This window comes from Rhineura floridana, chromosome 1 (genome assembly GCF_030035675.1).
Source record: "Rhineura floridana isolate rRhiFlo1 chromosome 1, rRhiFlo1.hap2, whole genome shotgun sequence".
NCBI classification, from domain to species: domain Eukaryota; kingdom Metazoa; phylum Chordata; class Lepidosauria; order Squamata; family Rhineuridae; genus Rhineura; species Rhineura floridana.
The window spans coordinates 120,070,924-120,095,166 of NC_084480.1; the positions used below are offsets into that span (position 1 = coordinate 120,070,924).

Sequence of the window (24,243 nt, forward strand, 5' to 3'; positions counted from 1 at the left end):
CAACAGATAAGTGGCTGGAACTCTGGCCGGCTCACAAACATTATTTCTAACCTGCCCATTTGCATGTGTCACAGGCAGCTTGAAATGCTGATATTGGAAGAAACTGTTACTTGCTAATGGATAACTGCAGAATGACTTTAATATAACCCATAAATAAGGAAATAGTGAGGTTTATGCTAAGGATGTAGCAATGACAAATGGTTAGGCAATGGAGACACAAGGATATTATTTTCAATTGCCAGTGAAGAAACTAAGAGCAAGTGGTTTAAACTGATTTATGGTTAAACTTATGGAAGCCATTTTAAACCATGAAAATGTTGAAAGATTGAACTAATTGCCAAAGAAGCTAATAGCTCTAATCTTAAAAGATGAGATAGGTGACTGATACCGCATTCTTATATATACTTACCTTAGAGTAAGTCCCATTGGGCCCAATGTGATTTCCTCCTGAGTGTCGGATCAGGCTGTAAGAGTTCTGTCAAAGGCTTTGAAGATGTTGCAACCAAATATTGTATTGAACAAATGGGTCACATCCACAGTCTCTCTGGAAATAACCAGCACAATAATGGTTGTGTTTAAACTTTCACCAAATAAAATGATCATGGAAGAAGTTCTGTGAATAAGGTAGGATTCAGAGCTACTGACAGTTGAATAAAGCTGTTATGTGTGATGCTACAGAAAACTATTGTCTCTCACAAGGCATTAAGTGAAATATCTGGGTGGTCTTCAGTAATATTAACATCTAAACTATTTTTATTGAATATAGCTTAGGACAATTTAGAGAATGTATGCTTGCACCCAAAACTTTTCTGAAACCACCCCTGGGAGATCAACAAGGGGAATTTTTAAAAAACTCATAAGCAGCATTTAAAAATCCTGAAGAGTTGCTGATTCTGTGGATTGTAAAATCTCAGCTTGCATTAGTCAGGTTGAAGTAATACAAATATACAGAGCATTTTTCTGGCTCACGTTGCTTCACTGACTGATTTAGGTTGTTTTGGAAAGAAATGCTAGCAAAGAATGCTTAAATAAACAAACACTTGAATCAAGCAATTTTCTTGATTCCTACTCACTCCTCCCCCTTTCTCTGTTTTCAAAGGAGAAAGAACAGTTGGCTAGGTTTGTATATGCGTTTCTTAGCTGCCATAAAGTCAGAAGAAAAGTTGAACAGGCAGTTTTGTGATGACCAATACACACATACACTTATATTTCTTGTGCTAAAACACAGTGTTGATGTTTCTTAGTCCTCTTTCACTTACTCCTCAATAACACTTAGTTGAAGAATCTCTAGTAATAATGTCATGAGCTACTTTAATTCATGTGTTTGTCTCTGGATGGAGATAGACAGTCTTCTTTTCTTCTTCTGGATGTTGGAAGCAATTTAAAAGAGGGATTCATATCCAATTGTTTCCACTGGGAAAAAAGATTTTGCAAGTTTTTTGCTCTAACCCTGGAAGACTTGTTTAACCTGTGTCACTAACAAAAGGAATGTGTCTATGCAACATAGGAAGCAGTGCTTCTCTCAAACCACTTTCAACTCTTTTAAAATCTGTTGCTTGCTTCCAGTTTGTAAGTGGAGCATTAGGGAGGGAGGGAGGGAGATAAATAGACACAGTTGAATCCCCCCCCCCCGATGAAGATACAATTATTAGCCCATTTGGAGTGACCTCCTGATCTTTTTTTCTTTCTTCTTAGGATTGCCCTCCAGAAGCAGGTGATTTTCGTACCCAGCAATGTTCAGCACACAATGATGTCAAGTATCAGGGGCAGTTTTATGAATGGCTTCCTGTTTCTAATGATCCGGACAACCCATGTTCCTTAAAGTGCCAGGCCAAAGGGACAAGCCTTGTTGTGGAACTGGCGCCTAAAGTGCTGGATGGAACCCGATGTTATACTGAATCACTGGATATGTGCATTAGCGGCTTGTGCCAAGTAAGGACAACACCCTTGCTGATTCCCCCCATTGCCTTTTTGTGTATTTTGTCTTTTTGCATCTCATCTTTTACCCATTCCCTTCTCCTTCCTTTTTCATAGTATTTGTTCCTACAGTCTTCTTAAAAGTGTGCATTCCTTTCCAGAGTCACTTAAATATTTGTTTCTGTGATGGGTTTTATGAACAGCAGGGTTTCCCCACCCCATTTTCTTTTATGTTCATGTTGGCCGTTTCTGTTGAAACACCCTGAAAAATTAAATTTTGCAAGACAGTCTTTTCAGGTTTGAATTTCTATTTCCCAATATTTAGGTAATTTATCAATTCAGAGATGCTGCAATTTAAAAATATTGCATTCCATGCAACTACATTCTTCTGAGAGTAGACCCATTTAAATTAATGGTCTTAAGTTAATCATGTCCATTAATTTCATTGGGTCTACTCTCACAATGACAAAAATTGGATACTATCCATTATTTCTGCAATAGATTAATTCCAGCTGCATTTAATTAATTGGTGGCTATGCCCTCGATATCAACATTATATGTTATGGATTGGACACAATAGGCACATTCTAAGAGACTGAAATGTATGTGAGGGTTCCAATCTAATGTGCACATGGAGCTACATAAAAGCTAGGGCTTCCGCTCTCCTCATCAATATTACGAACAGCTACACAGGGGAAATGTGTGCAAAAGTTTCTCTGGAATGGGAAATCTCCTGCTATTGCTAGTATTTGTATGTGTATTAGAGCCTCATATTCAGCAAAGATCAGCACCAGGTAAAACATTGTTGTTTCCTGTCCTTCAGGACAGAAACTTTGGACTTTTTGAGGGAAGAAATCATACGCTTACAATGGGGTGAAGAGGTATTCCAATTTCCCACTTATTTTCAGTAATGCTCACTATTACAACATTTGTGAAACTCTGAAACTCTTTATTTCAGAAAATCCTAGTTCTGTAAGTACCTCATAAAATTTCCAAGTCCCCAGTGACCTTTATTTTTGCAATTTGAGTCTGGCAGTCCCAAGAGAATACTGGCAAAGCTCTATTGTGAAAGGACAAGATTACAAATTATGTTGGGTCATATGCCAGCTCTAGAAAATGAATGACATATGCTGAGACAAAAAGCTAACTCCCATTTTTTAGCGAGAAAATAGGCAGTGGTGGGGTGAAAGCAGGAAATTGCAGGAAGAGGTTTACAAAGAGTTACTTGGCTGATGACACACAGAGCTATTTCTCTGTAACATCTGAGCAAGCTCTGCACTGGTGTCTGGACACAGTGGTAGATGGAATAAAAGCCAATAATCTATCTCTGAATCCTGAGAAGATGGGGGCTCTTTAGGTGGGTAGTTCCAGTATCCGGGAGATAGGCAGGTTATCTGTTCTGAATGGGGTCACACTTCCTCTGAAGGAGCAGGTACATAGCTTGAGGGTACTTCTGAATACCTCTTTGTCATTAGAGGCCCAGGTAACCTGTGTGGCTAGAATTGCCTTCTACCAGCTTCTTCTGGTTCAGCAGCTATGGCTGTTCCTGTAGAGGGATAGCCTGAACACTGTGGTTCATGTGTTGGTAACCTCAAGGACGGATTACTACAATGTGCTCTATATGGGGTCACCCTTGGGCCTGATCTGGAAGCTCCAGCTAGTGCAGAATGTGGCTGCTAGATTGCTCAGATAGCTGACAACATGTGACACCATTATTGAAACATCTGCACTGGCTGTCCATCTGCTACTGAGCCAGGTTCAAGGCTCTTGCATTAATTTATAAAGCCCTGAACAATTTAGGACCAGGGTATCTTTGGGACTACCTGAACACTTAGATCTCAGCATGATCATTGAGAGCTTGTGGAAGCATCACTGGCCGTACCTTGAATTAGTGAGGGCCATATGATGTCAAAACAAAACCAGGCCTTAAATGTTTCTGCACAGTTTTGTGAAATGCTTTTTGCAACAGAGATTCAGTAGGTGTCTTAAGAATTAAATGTTAAATTTTTGCTGAAAACCTTTCTATGCTGCCAGGCTTATACAAACAATTAAAGAAAACATTCTTTTTTTTACAGTTAGCAGGTGGTTTGTGATTTTGGCCCTTCATGCAGTTTTATTCTATTTATATTTGTTGTCTATACTCTGGTTTTTTATGATACTGTGGTATATAAATATTTTATAAATAAATAAAATTGCCTTTAAAAATAATAAACTTTCTTCTTTTAAACTCATTTGCTCCACTGCTGCGGGTGGCAACAGAGTTGCAGCTATCAGCAACAGATAGGCTTCTATTCCCTCCCCCCAAAACACACCCAGGCACACACACATACACACACGATGCCTGCCTTGAAATGATGCTAGGTCATAATATAGGGAAAAACAAGGGGGGGCGCCATCTCCCCCCTGGCCGCCAGTGCCTCTGGAACAGTTCTACAGTATGATATAGCATTGTTCCAAGGAAGGAATTGGGAGGTGGGAAAGGTGGCAGCCTAATGGCTGCTGAATGGTGCAGCTTCATTACCACTTGCAGCAGCAGAGCAATTCAGTTGACGTCGGAAGAATGTTTTTAAGGCAAAGCCACTGGCACGTTACTGGTAAGCCCCTGCACCTGAAGTTTTAAATAATTTCTTCCTCTCCCCTTCCTAATTCTCCCCCACTCCCCGAAAAAGGGAAAGCGTTTCCAGCTCAGCTTTGGTTAAGACCGGCATAGCCAGTTTGAGTACAGGAGGTACAATTCAACATCAGCAACATCGATTTCAAAAATGTTATTTACATATGTAATGCTTGTCAGCTCCCAGAGACATCCAGCTATCCACTGCTGGAAAAATAATGCTGAATTGGAACAGGCCATTGTCTGATCCAACAAGACAATTCTCAAGTTCTGATACATATATATTGCACATGCATTTAAACATTATATGTTTATAATGATACATAATGGAATTACTTCATCTAATCCTTAGGCTCCTAAAGCTTTGGGGCCAAATATGAATCCAGGGTGACTCACTGAATTAAAAGCAATTGGATGCAAACATTTCTGAACTTTACTGAAGCTCCAGATCCAAGTTTCACAGCACTGCCCATCCATAATCCCATGTAATTCCTGACATTTTATTAGCATTTGAGCTGACTTTCCTTTCTGTTTCTTAGGGTTGTTTTTCCCTCAGCTCTGTTACTCTTCAGTGTTGTGTTCCGACCTGGCACACGTCTTTATTGTTGAGGGAGATGTTTAAGCTAAATGGAATGTGATATACAGCTTCACTTATCTCAGTTTTGTAACTAACTGAAACAGGAACATGTCTCTTGATTTCATCAGAGGACATAATGGCCTTTCTGAAAAGTGAGCTTTGTAGAGTCGGAGAACCCTGTAAAGTCAGAGAACCCTGTGGTTGGCTGATTTTCAGCTTATTAATGAGTGACTCCAAGAGACAATGTGTTTAATTCCCCTTCTCCCCCCCCCCGCTAACAATCTGCTTGCCAGATCATATCAGATTAATGCCAGACTATGCTTTAAGTCCAACTACAGGACACACCTTTCTGAGAAAGTCTTCCCATGCTAATAAATAACATTCACCATTCAAGCATACATTCTAACTTTCACACACTTCAATGTAGGGAGAAGTGGAGTAAAACAACAACAATCATGTTATTATTTTATTTATTATTATGGTTAGTTTTTATTGTTAGTCTCTTAATGTTTTGATGTTTACATGTTCTGCTTTGTACGTCACTTAGAGTGGCTGACAATTCAGCCAGATAAGCGACTAATAAGTCAAATAAATAAATACATAAAAATTATTACTATTTTATTTTATTATTTGTAGTTGTAGCCCACCCTTCACCAAATGGTCCCAGAATGAATTATAAAAATGCCATAATTAAAATAAATACCATTTACATTAAAATAATTTAAAAATCCACAAAACAAGCATAACAAAAAAGCAACATAGAATAGCAATGCAGGAGTAGGGAAGACATCCATTTGACCAAAGACCTAGTAAGATAACTCCATCTTAGTCAATTGTTGAAAAAAATACAATGGCACAAGATGCATCTCTAGGAGAGGTAATGCCACAACTTGGAGGCCACCACAGAAAAGGCCATTTTACAGGCCACAGTGCCTTGAACCATAGAGGGCAGTGACACTGGTAGCAGGGCTTCCCCTGCTGATCTTAAGACCCAGGCAGGTTGATGTGGTAGGAGGTGCTCCTTCAGATATGGATTCTTATGCCTCCTCCAAGGTGCCTTGTTGTTGTCTTTCAAAGCAGGATTAACCATTTGCCACATGTGAGTTCTGAACCCACTGTGATCTGCCATAATCCCACTGCTACCACCAGCCTGTCCCAGCATTCTATCTTAGAAATAGCAGCTCTGGCTATAAATTTAACTGTCAGGGACTGCCATTCTGTATTGTGGCATCCTAGATATATTCCTTTAAGTATAAAGTATATATAAATAGAAGCATTCATAGTTCAATTGCACAGCATGTGTTTTGCAGGTTTATACTTTGACAGCTTCAGGGAAAGGATCTCAGACAGAGCTGTACACAAATGGCTTTTCAAAACTGACCATGCTGTTTGGGGGCAGAAAAACTGGGGGCACCAATTCACTGAATTTCTTCAGAAAATAGAAGAAATTCCCCAGTAGTTTCTCTGGGATGGGGCTGAACATTAGCAGTGGCAATACAAGGGTTTCTTTATTCCACTGCATGGGCAGTGATGGCTGGGGGAGGGGGGCAAGAATGGCAGTTGCCACAAAAAAGGTGAAGAATATTTGGAGAAAATTCTGCAAATTGGTCTTTTTTTTCCCCTAGGGGTTTGAGAATATCTTAGAATTTCTTTTGAGGAATTTTGGCTTAGGAATTTTGACTCAAGTAGCAGAGCTTGGAAAGACTTCTGTGTCAAACTTTGGAGAACATCTGCTGTTAAAAGAGATGTACAGGGCTTGAAGGACCAATGCCCTGACTCAATATAGGGGCCCTTTCATACATGAACTGTGGCAAACAAGCTTTGCACTGTGGGAAGACATACCAGAGAACTTCCCACACCAACTTTTGCTTATGTATTTATTATATTTATTAGTCACTTTTTCTCCAAAATGAAACTCAAAGCGATTTGAAAAATGGAAATGGATTGCCTTCAAGTCAATCCTGACTTATGGCGACCCTATGAACAGGGTTTTCATGGTAAGCGGTATTCAGAGGGGGGTTACCATTGCCTCCCTCTGAGGCTGAGAGGCAGTGACTGGCCCAAGGTCACCCAACGATATAAAAACATCCTAAAATACTCACAAAATACAAGATCTAACTAATGCAAGATCTAAAAACAGAGAATTAAGCTCCAAAGGGCTGGATGAATAAAAATGTTTTTACCTGGCCCCTGAAAACAAATAGTGATGGTGCCAGGTTCTTGACACTGTATCAACGATGTTCATGCAAAACATGGCTCGATTCTGAAGCTAGTTATAAGAGCCGAAGACTTGTCTAACAGCCATTTACCCTACACTCCCAGTTGTGTGTGCCCCCTCAAAGAAGGAGGAGTTAGGCTCATTGGAAGGTCAAGTGAGACCCAGGTTGTTGAAAGTAATGCCTCTCTTAGCACAGATAGCACAGATGATTGCTGAATCCAGGCTAGAGATGGGTAAGAATTCCCATGAATTTGGATTCAGCACCAGAGTGAGCTTTTAGTGGTCCAAGATGGGACTTTTCATATTTTCCCCATTCTGCCCCAACTCTCTCCCTTTGCCTCCAAGTACCTCTTGTCTGAGGTGTTCTTCTAAAACACATAAAGATATGTAAATTGTAAACAGCTGATATTTGAAAGAAAAGCTGCCCAATAACTATTGTTAGAAACAGTTAAAAACTGAGACCAATGTAGCTCCCTGGCTATTTTGCATGACTGAGGGGGCAGCTCATATGAATGAATGATCCTCCATACTAGTCCCTCCTTCCGAAACAGCAAGCTAGATGTCAGGAAGAAGGCAGGACTGGAACTCTTCTTCCTCGCATCTAGTTTTCTATGTTGATGAAACATTCAATCACATGAATCAAAATCCGCAGACATATGATCACTATCTCCGTGAGAATTAGACCTTTGTCTCCAAGATCCCGTCTCCTAACACCAGGGTGTTACACTTGCCAATACCTGAGCAGACAGGCATTCCAGTGGCAGCCATTTATTGGGTCAGTTTTCTTGCAGCTTGAGAGCATAGGAGACATACTTGTAAACCAGTCAGTATTTTGGGTGGAAACTGTATTGAGCCAGGAGCAGACAAACATCCATGCAAATCTTTAAGCTGCATCAGGCATGCACGTGCTCATGCATGCGCACACACACACAGCCTCTTTTCTGACCAGCTATTTTATTTTATTGGCTACATTCAAAACCTTCAAAACTATTTCATCAAGCCTTCCCACCCACCTAAGTAGGTGAGATTTGTTTTAAATTCCAGTAGCTAGTGTGTACGAAGATTAAGTAAGCAAGTTAAGCTAGCAAATTATACCAAAACCCCTGAGAGAAGGTTATTATGTGTATTCAATATCAAGGGAAAGATGGAAGTTCATTGTATAATTCTATTGTGGTTAGCACCTTTCAAGTGACAATGCATAAAAGGTTACCTTAGACATCTATGATTTTCATGAATTCAGTATTCGGGAACATGTTTGATTTCTTGCCTAACTAGGTTGTTTGTTCATTATAAAGCTTGGGTCATTCTACAGATGTGTCTTCTGTCTACAGCTTACTCTCCAAGGTAATCATATGAAGACTAAGAGTTGGCTTACTTCCTTAGTGCATCACTATATTTGCATTTGTGAGCTCTGTCTGTTTGGGACCCCTTCTGGATGACAACATAACTGAAATGTATAGGCCTCTTTTAATCCATATTTGTTTGATTTATTTATTTTATTTATTTATTTAATTACATTTCTAGACCGCCCTATAGCAGAAAGCTCTCAGGGCGGTGTACAACAAATAAAATCACAATTAAAATATGAGCAAGTGTGAAAAATATAGTACAATTATAAAAACATTAAACATGATAAAAATCTGAAATAGAATTGCCATTGAGTTTATAAATTAAGATCCATATTAGGTTTAAAATATTAAATTTAAAATGTTTAAAAAGCCTGGGCGAAAAGGTAGGTTTTTACCTGGCGCCGAAAAGATAACAAAGAAGGCGCCAGGCGTATCTCGTCTGGGAGGGCATTCCATAGTTCGGGGGCCACCACCGAGAAGGCCCTAGATCTAGTTGTTGATCTCTGGGCCTCTTTATGAGTTGGGACCCGGAGAAGGGCCTTCGACGTCGAGCGTAGTGAACGGGTAGGTACATAGCGAGAGAGGCGCTCCACCAGGTATTGCGGTCCGATGCCGTTTAGGGCTTTATAGGTAAGAACCAACACTTTGAATCTGGCCCGGAAACATATCGGTAGCCAGTGCAGCTGCGCCAGGACAGGTGTTATATGGTCAAATTTCTTTGTCCCAGTGAGAACTCTGGCCGCAGCATTTTGCACTAGCTGAAGTTTCCGAACCGTCTTCATAGGTAGCCCCACGTAGAGTGCATTACAGTAGTCCAATCTAGAGGTTACCATAGCATGGATAACTGAGGCGAGATTCTCCCTGTTCAGATAGGGTCGTAGTTGGGCTACCAGCCGAAGCTGGTAGAATGCATTCCGCGCCACCGAGGCTACCTGAGCCTCAAGTGACAGGAGCGGATCTAATAAGACCCCCAAACTACGTACCTGCTCCTTTAGGGGGAGTGTAACCCCATCTAGGGCAGGTCGAACGTCAACCATCTGGGCAGAGGGCCCTCCCACCAACAGCATCTCAGTCTTGTTAGGATTGAGTTTCAGTTTATTAGCTCTCATCCAGCCCATTATCGCGGCCAGGCAGCGGTCTAGTACATCAACATCCTCACCTGACGAAGATGAAAAGGAGTAGTAGAGCTGCGTATCATCAGCATATTGCTGGAAACGCACACCAAAACTCCTGATGACCTCACCCAGCGGCTTCATATAGATATTAAAAAGCATGGGGGACAGAACTGAACCCTGCGGGACCCCATATTGGAGTACCCAGGGACTCGAGTAATGTTCCCCCAGCATCACCTTCTGGAGACGATTCCCGAGATAGGAGCAGAGCCACCGCCAAGCAGTGCCTCCCACTCCTAAATCCGTAAGTCACTCCAGAAGGATACCATGGTCGATGGTATCAAACGCCGCTGAGAGATCAAGGAGAACCAACAGAGTTACACTCCCTCTGTCTTTCTCCCGACAGAGGTCATCATACAGGGCGACCAAGGCCGTTTCTGTACCAAACCCCGGCCGAAAGCCCGATTGAAATGGGTCCAGATAATCAGTTTCATCCAAGAGAGCCTGGAGTTGGCGAGTGACCACACGCTCTAGGACCTTGCCCAGGAATGGAACATTTGCTACCGGCCTATAGTTGTCCAAATTATCAGGGTCCAAGGAGGGTTTTTTTAGGAGCGGTCTCACCACAGCCTGTTTCAGGCAGGGTGGGACCACTCCCTCTCGTAAAGAGGCATTAATCACCTCCTTGGCCCAGCCGGCTGTTCCATTCCTGCTAGCTTTTATTAGCCATGAGGGGCAAGGATCCAGAGCAGAAGTGGTCGCCCGCACCTGTCCAAGCACCTTGTCCACATCCTCGAGCTGTACCAACTGAAACTCATCCAGTAAAACAGGACGAGACTGTGCTCTGGACACCTCATTAGGATCAACTGCTACAATAATGGAGTCAAGGTCCCGGCGGATGTTCATGATCTTATCACGAAAGTGTCGCGCAAACTCATTACAGCGGGCAATTGATGGTGTTATTGCGTCCTGGGGACCAGAGTGTAAAAGTCCCCGGACAACTTTATAAAGTTCCGCTGGGCGGTTAAGGGATGACTGAATAGAGACAGCAAAGTATTGCTTCTTTGCTGCTCTCACTGCCTTCACATAGAGTTTGGTAGAGACCCTCACAAGTGCATGATTACAGCCGTCGGGAGTTCGCTAGTGATGCGGAGATGCAAGTAGCTGAGTGAAATATTTGAGGCTTTGTGCAATTATAAGTTCTCATGGCAAAGCCCTTTGCTTTTACATATGACCACCCACCAGCTTAGTGTAAAACCAACACAGACTTCTGGCTACATTCAGAAGAAGGAAAGCCAGCTTCTTGTGTAGTGTTTTGAAGCCAGAAGCAGTTGCCTTTGGAAATGCTGGCTCTGTAGGAGGATGAGTAGATGGTATTTTGAAAATGCACTGTGCTTAATCAGTATTTACAAGAGAAAGCATAACTACTTGTTTGTTGGTGGCAATTTCACACTTTGTTTTTTCAAATTATATTTTTTAAAAACATATATAGAAAACTTCATGACATTATCTCTTGAAACAGGACAAAATATTTTTCCATGTCTCTTACAGAACACACAGGACAACAGTTCCACCTGGTTATAGCCGAGAGAGCAATAGAACTGCAGGGCTATTGCTGGAAGACCATTTCCATTTGGCTGCTCCTCTTCCTGAACTGTTTCCATTCAAGTGGTTACTATAAGAACTTGACAACTTTAACTGGTGCCTGAATGTTGACAAGGGACTCCTGTTCTTAGAGTTCTGTGTACCAACACTGATTTAAGAGTTAAGACAGGCTTAAATGGCCCAATGACAAATAATATTTCAACAACACAGGGAACTAAAAGGGTGCCTTGTAGCCCCTTTCCTGTTTTTAATTCAATTACTTCAATAAATTATTGAAGGACCCTGTGAATTCTTTTTCTTTCCATTTACCTCTAATTTATTACAGTAAAACTAAGGTAAAACTCTTTAGGAAGAGATCACAAAGATATAACTGTCACAAATGGCTTCAATATAGATCAGGTCAAATGTGCAAAATATTTCGTGGTCCTATTTAATGAGTCCTTATCTTGGCAAGGATATAACATATATGTTTTCAGTCCTCAACAAAGTTCATTATGCCAAAATGCTATATCCATCTACTATGAAATACATAAGATAGTATCCAAGATCCTTCTATGTATTTTTGTCAGTGACCCTTTACGAATATATTCACTTCTAATTATTATTTTTCTGATATAGTTAAGGCTGTAATCCTATACCCACTTACCTTGGTCTAAGGCCCATTGATCTCAGTGGGATGTAATTCTGTATAAGGTTGCACTGTAAGTCTCTCAAATATAAGTAAGTTGTGTGAAAGTGTTGAATCTTATGTGTATGTGTTATGTGCCTTCAAGTCAATTATGACTTATGGCAACCCTATGAATCAGTGACCTCCAAGAGCATCTGTCATGAACCACCCTGCTCAGATCTTGTAAGTTCAGGTCTGTGGCTTCCTTGATGGAATCAATCCATCTCTTGTTTGGCCTTCCTCTTTTTCTACTTCCTTCTGTTTTTCCCAGCATTATTGTCTTTTCTAGTGAATCATGTCTTCTCATTATGTGTCCAAAGTATGATAACCTCAGTTTCATCATTTTATCTTCTAGTGATAGTTCTGTTTTAATTTGTTCTAACACCCAATTATTTGTCTTTTTCGCAGCCCATGGTATCCGCAAAGCTCTCCTCCAACACCGCATTTTAATTGAGTTGATTTTTTTCTTATCCACTTTTTTCACTGTCCAATTTTCACATCCATACATAGAGATCAGGAATACCATGGTCTGAATGATCCTAACTGCATATCTTAAATTATTGATATTTCTCCCTCCAATTTTCACACCTTCATCTTGGCCCAATCCTGCTTTCTGTATGATGTGTTCTCCATATAGATTAAACAGGTAGGGTGATAAAATACACCCCTGTATCACACCCTGTCTGATGGGGAACCAATCTGTTTCTCCATATTCTGTCCTTACAGTAGCCTCTTGTCCAGTATAAGTTTCTCATCAGAGCAATCAGATGCTGTGGCACCCCCATTTCTTTTAAAGCATTCAATACTTTTTCATGATCTACACAATCAAAGGCTTTGCTGTAATCTATAAAGCACAGGGTAATTTCCTTTTGAAATTCCTTGGTCCGTTCCATTATCCAACATATGTTTGCAATATGATCTCTGGTACCTCTTCCCTTTCTAAATTCAGCTTGGACGCCTGGCATTTCCCGCTCCATATATGGTAAGAACCTTTGTTGTAGAATCTTGAGCATTACTTTACTTGCATGGAATACTAAGGCAATAGTTCAATAATTACTGCATTCCCTGGGATCACCTTTCTTTGAAATTGGGATGTATATTGAATGCTTCCAGTCTATGGGCTTATTTTCCATATCTGTTGACAAATTTTTGTCAAAATGTGGACAGATTCAGTTTCAGTAACGTATAGCAACTCTGTTGGTATGCCATTTATTCTTGGCGATTTGTTTCTTCCAAGTATCTTAAGAGCAGCTTCCACCTCGCATTGTAAAATTTCTGGTTCTTCATCATATGGTTCCTCTGAGAATGAATCTGTCATCCTCGCATCTCTTTTATAGAGTTCTTCAGTGTGTTGCTTCCATCTTCCTTTTATTTTTTCTCTGTCAGTTAGTGTGTTCCCCTGTTGATTATTCAAATCCCTACTCTTGGTTTAAATTTCCCTTTAACTTCTCTTAATCTTTTGGAATAGAGCTATTGCTCTACTTTTTGTTGTTGTCCTATTTCTATATAATAACCATTGTAATAGTTCTCTTTGTCCCTACATACTAGCTGCTGTATTATTGCATTTAGGGTTCTAACCATGTTTCTCTCTCCTTTTGCTTTTGCTTTCCTTCTCTCTTTAACCATTTTAAAAGTTTCATCAGTCATCCACTGAGATCTTTCTCTCTTTTTAAATAGAGGTATTGTCTTCTTCCCTGATAATGTCTGACTTCAATCCATAGTTCTTCTGGTTCTCTATCAACTAAGTTTAAAGCCTCAAATCTGTTCCTTATTTGATCTTTATATTGCTCTGGGATGTTATTTAAATTGTATTTTGCATTACGATTGCTTTGTTCTTCTTCTTTAGCTTTACTCTGATTTTCAGTATTGCCAGTTCATGATCTGTACCGTAGTCTGTTTCTGGTCTTATTTTCGCAGAAAGTATGGAACTTCTCCATCTTTTCCTACCAATGATATAACCAATTTGATTTCTATATTGACCATTTGGTGATGTCCACATGTACAGTCATCTTTTCAGTTGCTCAATAGGTATTGATAAAAGAGATATGCTGTTTTGTAACATTCCTGACAATTTTTCCTAGGAAATAATATGTACCATTCCTTACAAGTTCTTTATAGTAATTAATCTGTGTGGCTTCCCAGGTGACAAAATATTACCAAAGGCAAGATGTCTGGTGATAAACCTTATATATGTTCCCAGTTATCAGATCTGTGCAGGTATCAATTTCATTGTGTAATTCTGCCTCATTCCTTAAGGAGCATAACAGAAGGATTCCCCACCTTGCTACCAGTGGTGAAATTTGAGGCTGGGAGATCAACAAGAGGCCACTGTCCATTCAGCCCCAAGCACTGTCTTGTTGCCTTCTGCCCCTGTCCTGTACCTTTCCACACAATATTAATATTACACATTTATAAGGGGGGAAGAATTGTATGTGTCTCTCCCCCCACCCATGTTTGTTTTCTTTTTCTGATTGGTGGAGAGATGGTTAAGAGAATATCAGTGATGAGAGGCTTATTTTGTAGAATCACTTGTTGAGAAAGCAAGTAGTTCCAATTGGAGAACCATGGTGGATCCTCATCTGAAGAAATCAAGGGTCCTTACCCATTGGGGTCTTCACCTTGCAAGAGTTCTTACCCTGTTGATGCCTTTGGCTTAGAACCTCTCTGGCCCCTAAGGTTGGCTAGAGTTTTAAAAGAATGCCACATTCTTTGCCCTCCACTCTTGAAAGAAAGGGTGTGTTATGAAAGCCCATCCTGGTAGCCTGGACCTTTTTTGTTGTTGTTACAGTGCTGATTCTCAATTACAGTCCTAGAACTAAGATCAGAAACTGGCCCGCCAGTGCCTCATGGGTGAGACATAATTGGTACCCTCAGATTTCTGATCTACTAACCACCTGTGACATTTTTCTTGTGAACTAAGGGAGAAACACAGCCATAACATTCCTAATCAACTTCAGAAATGGTAACATTAGCTGGAGGCACAATGCCTGGGAAGCTTTAACTTTTCCCCATCTTTTTTCCATCTTTTTGAAAGATTGAGTTTTCTTTTTCGCAGAACAAAGCTCTAAATGGACCCACAAATAATTTAGCTATCTGGGAAGTAGTGGGGGGGAAGGGGGAGAGAAGACAAGAACACAGCATGAAAGAAGCAATAGGGAATCCAAGTGTATAAGTGAAAAATACAGTAGTGCCAAATGGCCAGGGTCCACAACAGTGCCTTTGTTCTTCTAATTCTACCTTTCTTTTAATATATCAGCTTACACTTCTATTTGAAAATCATAGTTGTCATTTTCCATCACACTTCAGTCAACAGCAGCACCAAAACTCCAGGCACCCAAAGCACTGAGCATTTGTCAAAATGCTTAATTTCTAACTCTGCTTTGTATAGGTCACACTTTCTAGCATTAAAAGTAATGGATCCAGTTAAAATCTAGCTTTTTAAAAAAAGTTTTTAAAAAGGAAAAGAAAATTAACTTAATTACAGGGGTTACACCTGTACATAGTTATGTCTGCCCACTGTTACAGTCTTATTAACACTTTTCACCCAAGAACAAATTCTTCTTCTTTATTGTTGTACAGGCAGCTCATAAACAAAACAGAAAAGTCAGGCATGATGAGTATGAGATCTGTGTCTCAAAAGGCCATTTCTCACATCCTGCCATTACATAAGTTTGTAACTGGTAGGGCTGCAACCCAGAGAGTCCCTCTGCTGTTTTAAATCTGCTGATAAATTACAAGATGATACAGCATCTTTTGTTTCTCTCTCCCATCCTGTCATTCATCTGATGGAAGGAGACTGCAATTCCTGGTGTACAACCCTAACCACTTGTGTAGTGTAATGTGAGCTGGAAAGTCTTGGGTTCTATAATCTCACTTTTGCCTTATTATTTATTTATTTATTTATTCGTTCGTTCGTTCGTTCATTCATTCATTCTGTTTGTATGCTGCTTTTCCACACAAATGTGTCCAAAGCGGCTCACAACACAAAAGAAAAAAATGCATTATCAATATAACACTACAATAACAGTCCAACAACTATTCAAACACAATATAACAATCCAAACAAAGAATTCATTTTGATAACGGAAATGTTATAACATTTCAAATACATGATAAAATACACTATCAGAACATATGAACCAGAGCCAGACATGAAAAACATTTCGGGTACAGTGAAATATTAATAAAAATATAAGCAGCAGTCAATTCTTCAAAAATGCCAAATGCTGGACACAGCAAGCAGATTATTTATTAATTTATTATTTTATTTATTTTATTTCATTTTTAAACCGCCCATAGCGAATAGCTCTCTGGGCGGTGTACAAAAGATTAAAAGTACAGAAATACAAAATATTACAATAAATAAACTGAAACAAAGAGATTTAAAATTGTAACATTAAACGCTTTAAAATGCCTGGGAGCATAGCCAGGTCTTAACCTGGCGCCGAAAAGATAGAAGCGTCGGCGCCAGGCGTATTTCTTCGGGGAGGCTATTCCACAATTCGGGGGCCACTACAGAAAAGGCCCTAGATCGAGTAACTGTCCTCCGGGCTTCCCGATGGGTTGGTACCCGGAGGAGGGCCTTAGACGCTGAGCGAAGTGACCGGGTCGGTTCATAGCGGGAGAGGCGTTCCACAAGATACTGCAGTCCCACGCCGTGTAAGGCTTTATAGGTCAAAACCAGCACCTTGAATCTGGCTCGGAAGCAAATAGGTAGCCAGTGCAAACGGGCCAGAACAGGTGTTATATGCGCTGACCGGCTGGTCCTCGTCAGCAGTCTGGCTGCTGCGTTTTGCACTAGCTGAAGCTTCTGAACTATCTTCAAGGGCAGCCCTACGTAGAGCGCATTACAGTAATCCAACCTAGAAGTTACCAGAGCATGAACAACTGAGGCGAGGTCATCCCTGTCCAGATAGGGGCGTAGCTGGGCTACCAACCGAAGGTGGTAGAATGCATTCCTTGCCACCGTGGCCACTTGCACCTCCAGAGACAAGGAAGGATCGAAAAGAACCCCAAGACTATGAACCTGTTCCTTCAAGGGGAGTGTAACCCCATCTAGAACAGGGTAAGCATCCACCATCTGGGCAGGGAAGGCATTCACCAACATTGTCTCAGTCTTGTCTGGATTGAGTCTCAGTTTATTAGCTCTCATCCAGTCCATTATCGCGGTCAGGCAGTGATTCAGCACATCCACAGACTCACCTGTAGAAGATGAAAAGGAGAAATAGAGCTGTGTGTCATCAGCGTACTGGTGGCAACGCACTCCAAAACTCCTGATGACAGCACCCAGAGGCTGCATGTAGATGTTAAAAAGCATGGGGGACAAAACCGACCCCTGAGGGACTCCACAATGGAGAGTCCAAGGAGTTGAGCAATGTTCCCCAAGTACTACCTTCTGGTGACGATCCGCCAAGTAGGAGCGGAACCACTGCCAAGCAGTGCCTCCAACTCCCAACTCCGCGAGTCTCCCCAGAAGGATACCATGGTCGATGGTATCAAACGCCGCTGAGAGATCAAGGAGAATCAACAGAGTCACACTCCCTCTGTCCCTCTCCCGACAAAGGTCATCATACAGGGCGACCAAGGCTGTTTCAATGCCAAAACCAGGCCTAAAACCGGATTGAAACGGATCCAGATAATCGGTCTCATCCAAGAGCACCTGGAGTTGACCGGCAACCACCCGCTCCAGAACCTTGCCCAAAAAAGGGGACATTCGCCACCGGTCTATAGTTGTTCAGGTCATCTGGGTCTAAGGAAGGTTTCTTTAAGAGAGGTCTTACTACTGCCTCCTTGAGGCTACTAGGGACTACTCCCTCACTCAAGGAGGCATTTATCATTTCCTTGTCCCAGCCGGTGGTAGTAGTCCTGCTAGCCTTCACTAGCCAAGATGGACAAGGATCTAGAGCAGACGTGGTCGCCCGCACCAATCCAAGTACCTTGTCCACTTCCTCAAGCTGCACCAACTGAAACTCATCCAATAATGAAAGACAAGACCGTATTCTGGACACTTCAATGGATTCATCTGTCATAACATCGGAGTCTAGGTCCCTATCCCGCCCTTCCTCCCAGCAGGAGCCCAGGGTGGCAAACAGAAATGCTAAAAACACTTTAAAACATCATAAAACAGACCTTAAAATACATTAAAACAAAACAAAGTTAAAAACATTTTTAAAAAGCTTTACAAACATCTTTTGAAAAGAGTGTTAAAAACATATTATTTTAAAAAACCATATATTAACAAGCAGTTCTAACACAGACACAGATTGGGATAGGTCTCAACTTAAAGCCTGAAGTAAAATGTTTTCTATCTTCCCATGGTGTAAAGACCGGTGCTACCAGGCAAAGAGGGAGGGTCCAGGAGAACAGCAGCATGCAGGCAGGGCTGGACAAACAGTTCACCTGCCCAGCTGAGTGGGCCACCTGCTGCTTCCTGTGTTCAGCACCACATTCACTGCACCTTGAGTCAGACGGAGCTATAAGGAATGCAGCCATCCCTGCATGTGGATTGCAGAAGCTACCACTACCCAACCACCCTATGGAGGAGCCCTTCAGGGGCCCCTTGGCCAGGGCCCGATGTGGTCGCCCTCAGGCGTCGCCCTTGGCTATATTCATCCAGTCCCTACCGTGGCTCAACCCTTCTCCTGATCTGAGAGTAAGCCCCATTGAAGACAATGGGATTTGTCTTCTGAGTACGCCAGGGTGAGGATCACACTGTTGCCAGAGCAAGCAGGGTTGCAGGACCATGGCCAGCGCCCCGATTCTTGGACATCAAAGTTGTCCAAGGTTTGGTCGGGGCTACACACATGCTGCTCCTTCAAGTGATATATGCCTTGATTGTCTTAGGCAAGTCTGTAAATTCCAGAATCAGCCCACCACTATCTGCAATAGGTAGCCTTAATAATCCCAGCCTGCCTTTCAGGGTTGTTGTAAGAATGAATGAACTCATGCAGGGAGTAACCAACGTGATGCCTTCCAGATGTTGTGGACTACAACATCTGTATGGCCCCACATTGGCTACCCCTGAAGTAATTTGTTTATTATTACATTTATTTTCTATCTTTCCTGCAAATAGCTCAAAGTGATATACACAGTTCTCCTCTCCCCATTTTTATCCCCACAGCCCTGTGAGGTAGGTTAGGCTAAGAGACTGTGACTGGCCCAAGGACACCCAGTGGGCTTCATGACTGAGGGGGGATTTGAACCCTGGTCTTCCAGATCCTAGTCAAAAACGCTAACCACTCATCCTGCATTGACGATCCCTATATTTTAGCATGTGTTTTAAAATTTGTATATTTGTATGTTTGTTTTTAATGTTTTTAATTGTTGTAAACCGCCCAGAGAGCTTTGGCTATGGGGCGATATACAAATGTAAATAATAATGATAATGATAATGATAATAAATTAGAGAGACTTATGTATCAAATAGTTGATGGCCAATATTGTGAGCGAGCAGCAGCTGGAAAAATGTTTAGAAGTGTTACTGGGGCTCCTCATACCTAAACCTTCCTGGAATTAAAAGCTTTCTTTTGGGTTACCTATTGTCAATAGAGGTCTAAGATCTGTTATCTGTTTATCACAGCCCAACAGTCAGTGGAGGCTGGTGGCTCTGATGTGAGTGGGGCAAGGAATCCATCCAAGGAGCTGTCCAAGGAGCTGTCCAAGGAGCTTTGAGCCCCTCAGACAGTGCGCCTTGAAAGTTCAGGCTAAAACCTGGAGCGGATCCACTGCCCCACTGACATCAGAGCCACCAGCCTCCATTGCCAACAATGAGAAGCCAGATTAGCATGTGAACTTCATCAAAATCCACCAGCTCCAAAGCTTTAGTTGCTCCAACTCCAGCCTAACCAATTTCCTTCATATTCCTGGAAAATTTCGTAGCTCTTCCTCTGTTCCCTTTTTAGTGATTACTGTACAACTTCTAAAAATACCAGCTTTAGTGAAATTGCATAGGGTAGCATCAGTTCTTTCCCCTTAGTGTCTAAGTGTCCCCCTGCCTCTTTTTTTTTAAAAAAAGCTTCCATTTGTTCCCTATCATAATGGAAAGCTCGTTTGAAGACTTGTTTTATATACTGAGCCTGTAATGAAAGCCGAAACCAGACCGATTAAGGATTTGTTTTGCGTATTGAGTTGCAGCTGTGGGCAACAGGCGTTGATGAGTTTCAGAAAAGACACACTGAAATCTCATCCTCCAACTTACAACATTTTAGGGCTAAAGGGTCGAGCATTAAAAACAAAAGATAACCACTAAGTTCCCCGTAGGTTAAACATCCACAGAGACTCAAGGATGTAAATTGTTACATCAAAAGGCAGGCTGTGCTGCTACTTACATCGGAAACAGCTGCTGACTCTATATGCGGGTCGTCAAGCCTATGAAGAAAGAACAGCTTTTGTAGGCATTAACTCATATATTTAAATAGTTGTGAAGACTGTTTTATTATTATGATTTTACTTATTATTTATTAGATTTATTAGTTGCTTGTTTCCTGAAGGTCTCCAAGCAACTTACAACATGGTTAAAAACAAAAGTAAATATACCATACAATAAAAACAAAAAATAAAACAGTAACAACCAGCCCCATACAACCACAGAAATATTTGGCAGCACACTAACACAAAACAACATTGCGTATTATCTCAGTCTATCTAATGCCTGGAAAAAAAACACAAGTCTTTACCTGGCGCCAAAAAGATAGAAATGAAGGCTCCAGGCAGACCTCCCTGGGGAATCAGTTCCACAGATAGGGAGCCACAACTGAAAAGCTCCTCTCCCTTTTATGTTTGTTTGTTTGTTTATTTTATTTGTATACTCCCATAGCCGAAGCTCTCTGGGTGGTTTACGGTAACTAAAAACATTAAAAACAAATATACAAGTTTAAAACACATCTTTTAAAAACAATTTAAAACACACTTTAAAAAATTTAAAACAATTAAAACAACAACAACAAAAAATGTTCTGGTAAGTGCTACTGCTACAGCCCCGACTGAGGCCAAGATGCACGAGCAAGGTGTTCTAGGGGCCCTGCCAAGTTAGTGTGAGAACCTGAAATCTTGGGTCTTAGGAGACTTTGTCCGTGATCTCACAATGGCAGTGTCCACTGCAAGATTGTCCCCTCCCCTCCCCCTTTTAACTTCCAGTGCACTGCTACAACAGGGAGAGGCAAAGTGGAGCTGCATCTCCCTTCACAACTGGAACACTGGTCAAGGGTTCTCTTGTGAACAAACAGAAAACCATTGCAGAAGGATTGCTAATATTTTGAATAGAGGGCCATTTCTGATAAAATTTTACTGCCCATGCAAGGTAAGTAGGCAGGATACTGTTCTTCTACCCCAAGCTCTCCAGACATTCATTTATGTTTCTTTGTATGGAGGGTGGGCAAATCAGACTTCTTTTAATTTGTGTCATGTTCACATCTATCCACCCATAAAGTGAATATTTACACTTAAATATTTTAATACATATTTTAAAACATATTTTCTCTGAAAATATGGAATTCTAAATTATTTTTGTCTTAAAAATCTAAAAAGGATTCAATACCTTTAAAGCCAAAAATTGTACTGGAACATTTGGAAAGTATAAAAGTCAGCGAGTAACTAAGTCTTGATCCATACATTAGTCTGAGAACAGTGGATCAGATTGGTTTGTATCAGAATCCCACAAAGATCAAATTCCCCAAGCATTCCTACTTTACTAAAAGTCTATGCATGCAAAATCCACTACAGACTCAGACCATAGAATTGATATCTCACACAAAACTTGAGACTCATCCATATCATTCTAGCTTTTACACAACGTGTTTTTAATGCATAGGTGCTATGCAAATAAGATGTCCATGTGCACATGTCTAGCAGACCTAAAGGTGGGTCAAACATTTGTGTAGTCCAGGATTGCCTAACCTGCAGCCCATGGGATAGATCTGACAAGTCACTGGAAGTGGCCTGCCAGCCCCTGCAGCCAGAGGGATCTTTTATCTCTGATCTTACCACTGAGCACCATAGCTCTAAGACCAAAGATAAAGACCTTTGTTCTTAAGAGTAAAGGGCAGCATTTCTTCCTACCCCTACTCTATCACTGCACAAACTGATCTGTGCAAAGTAAAAGGCAGCATTTCCAGCCCTACCTACCCAATGCTAGAGTGGGGGAAGGCTGGAAATGCTGTGTGTGTGCATGTACACACATACACAAACGTGACACATGCACTTCTGCATGTGATTGTGTGAGATTGTATGTATGCATATGTATGTGAGAGTGTGAGGAGAGGAAACATGTTGTGTGCCTGCATTTCTGATGAGTGTATGTGCTTTATGCATGTGTTTGTGTGTGGTGAATGTCCATGTGTGATGAATATATGGGCTATATTCAAGGAATTTGTTCCATCAGTGCAAGAACTTTTGGCTGCACAACAGAACTTCTCTTCCCTGTTCTCTCCCTGTATGCCCCCCTAAATCTTTATGGGGGTCCCCCAAACTCTCTGGAGCAGATTTGGGGAGGGCACAGGCTGCATGCAGGGAGAGGAGAGGAGGGAAATTCCGTTGCACAAGCGGAAATCCTTGTGCTAATGGAACAAGCACATTTAACGTCACCCTGTGTTTTTGTGGTTTGTATTACACATGAATGTGTAGGGTCCCACTGATGGTCAGTCATGCTCACAACTGGTATGCTATTGTGGATGACTGATCGCCAGTGTGATCCTTAGGCTGAGAAAAAGATTACTTGCAAAACTACACCCAAAGGACAACAGTTGTATATTATATCTCATCTACAAGTGCTGCAAAGCACCCAACTTCAAGTGAAGTACAAATAATACATGTATTGATAGAACACCAAATTGGAAAAAGCATACACAGTTATAAATAGCTAGATTACAAATGTTCAGTACAAGTTTATGAGTAAAATTGTGCATTATGGGAATGCCAACTAGCAATCCAGTGGAGTACATGTATTATCTGTACTTCATTTGCAATTGGGTGCTTTGTAGCGCTTCTTGTTGAGGTGGAAAAAAATTAGCCATCCATTGTACTGCATAGCCAATAAGCTAGTTAAAACCAGTCCCTACAGAGAGGGGGGGAAGCAGTGGCCTTCCAGATGTTGCTGGACTGCAACTCCCATCATTCTTGACCATTGGCCATACTGGCTGGGCTGATGGGAGTTGGAATCCAACAACATTTGTAGGTTCATCAGCCCTGCCATAGAGAATAGGCACTCTTTTTGCCTAGAGATATGAAGACCCAGGAAAAAAACAATTTTCCCAATCTTTCCAGTTTTTCAGGAAATTTTTTTGCTGCTGTTCTTCATTTTTTGTTTCCCCCCCCCCCAGGCTTTCAATCTGCATGGAAGCAGAACAGTGGACTAGATGGATTCGTTTTGTGATCCAAAAAGATGGTTCTTATGTTTAAGGGATGAAGTATTTTGCATGATGCTAGTAAAAGAAATTAGGCCAGGAGTGCCTTTGCCCATTTAAGACTAGTGTGCCAGCTGCGCCCATTCCTGGAAATGCCTGATTTGACTATGGTGATGCATGCCTTAGTTACATCCCGTTTAGACTACTGTAACGAGCTCTACGTGGGGCTGCCTTTGAAGACTGTTTGGAAACTTAAACTGGTACAAAGAGCTGCAGCCAGAGTATTAACAGGGACTGGTTACAGGGACCATACAACTCCCTTGTTACAACAGCTCCACTGGCTGCCAGTTTGTTTCCGGTCACAATTCAAAGTGCTGGTTTTGACCTTTAAAGCCCTATACGGCCCGGGTCCAGACTATTTGTCAGACCGTATCTCCCTATACGAGCCTGCCCAGGCCCTGAGATCTTCAGGAGAGGCCCTTCTCTAAGTCCCAACACCCTCACAAGTGCGATTGGTGGGGACGCGAGATAGGGCCTTTTCGGTGGCTGCTCCTAGTTTCTGGAACTCCCTTCCTAGGGAGGCACGAATGGCCCCCTCCTTGCCATCCTTCCGTCGGCAAGTAAAGACTTTTTTATTCCGACAGGCCTTTGGGATAGAAGGTGTTTAGAATTGGGCTTTATAAGGCTTGTTTTATTGTTTTACATTATTATCTGTGTTATTTTAAATTGTTTTTAGATTTTTAAGTGCCTTTTACGCTTTTAAGGTTGTGCATAGTTTAATTGTATTTTAATTGTATGCTTTTCTATGTTTTTAACTACATGTAGTTTTATTTGTAAGCCGCCCTGAG

General features: G+C 41.4%; 1 protein-coding gene across 8 annotated transcripts in view; it reads left to right on the forward strand.

The window, feature by feature from the left end:
- The window catches only part of ADAMTSL1 (ADAMTS like 1), an 815,531-nt gene that overhangs the window by 548,550 nt on the left and 242,738 nt on the right, over positions 1 to 24,243 (forward strand). For 7 of the 8 annotated variants that reach the window (XR_009763308.1, XM_061630623.1, XM_061630637.1 and 4 more), the window contains one exon: positions 1,696 to 1,932. Coding sequence is in view for 7 of the 8 variants with exons in the window: in XM_061630623.1 (XP_061486607.1) it covers positions 1,696 to 1,932 (237 nt within the window). In the remaining variant the exon portion in view is untranslated. Of the gene's footprint in view, positions 1 to 601; positions 625 to 1,695; positions 1,933 to 24,243 lie in introns of those variants that run through there. The other variant, XM_061630656.1, reaches the window with a different exon arrangement.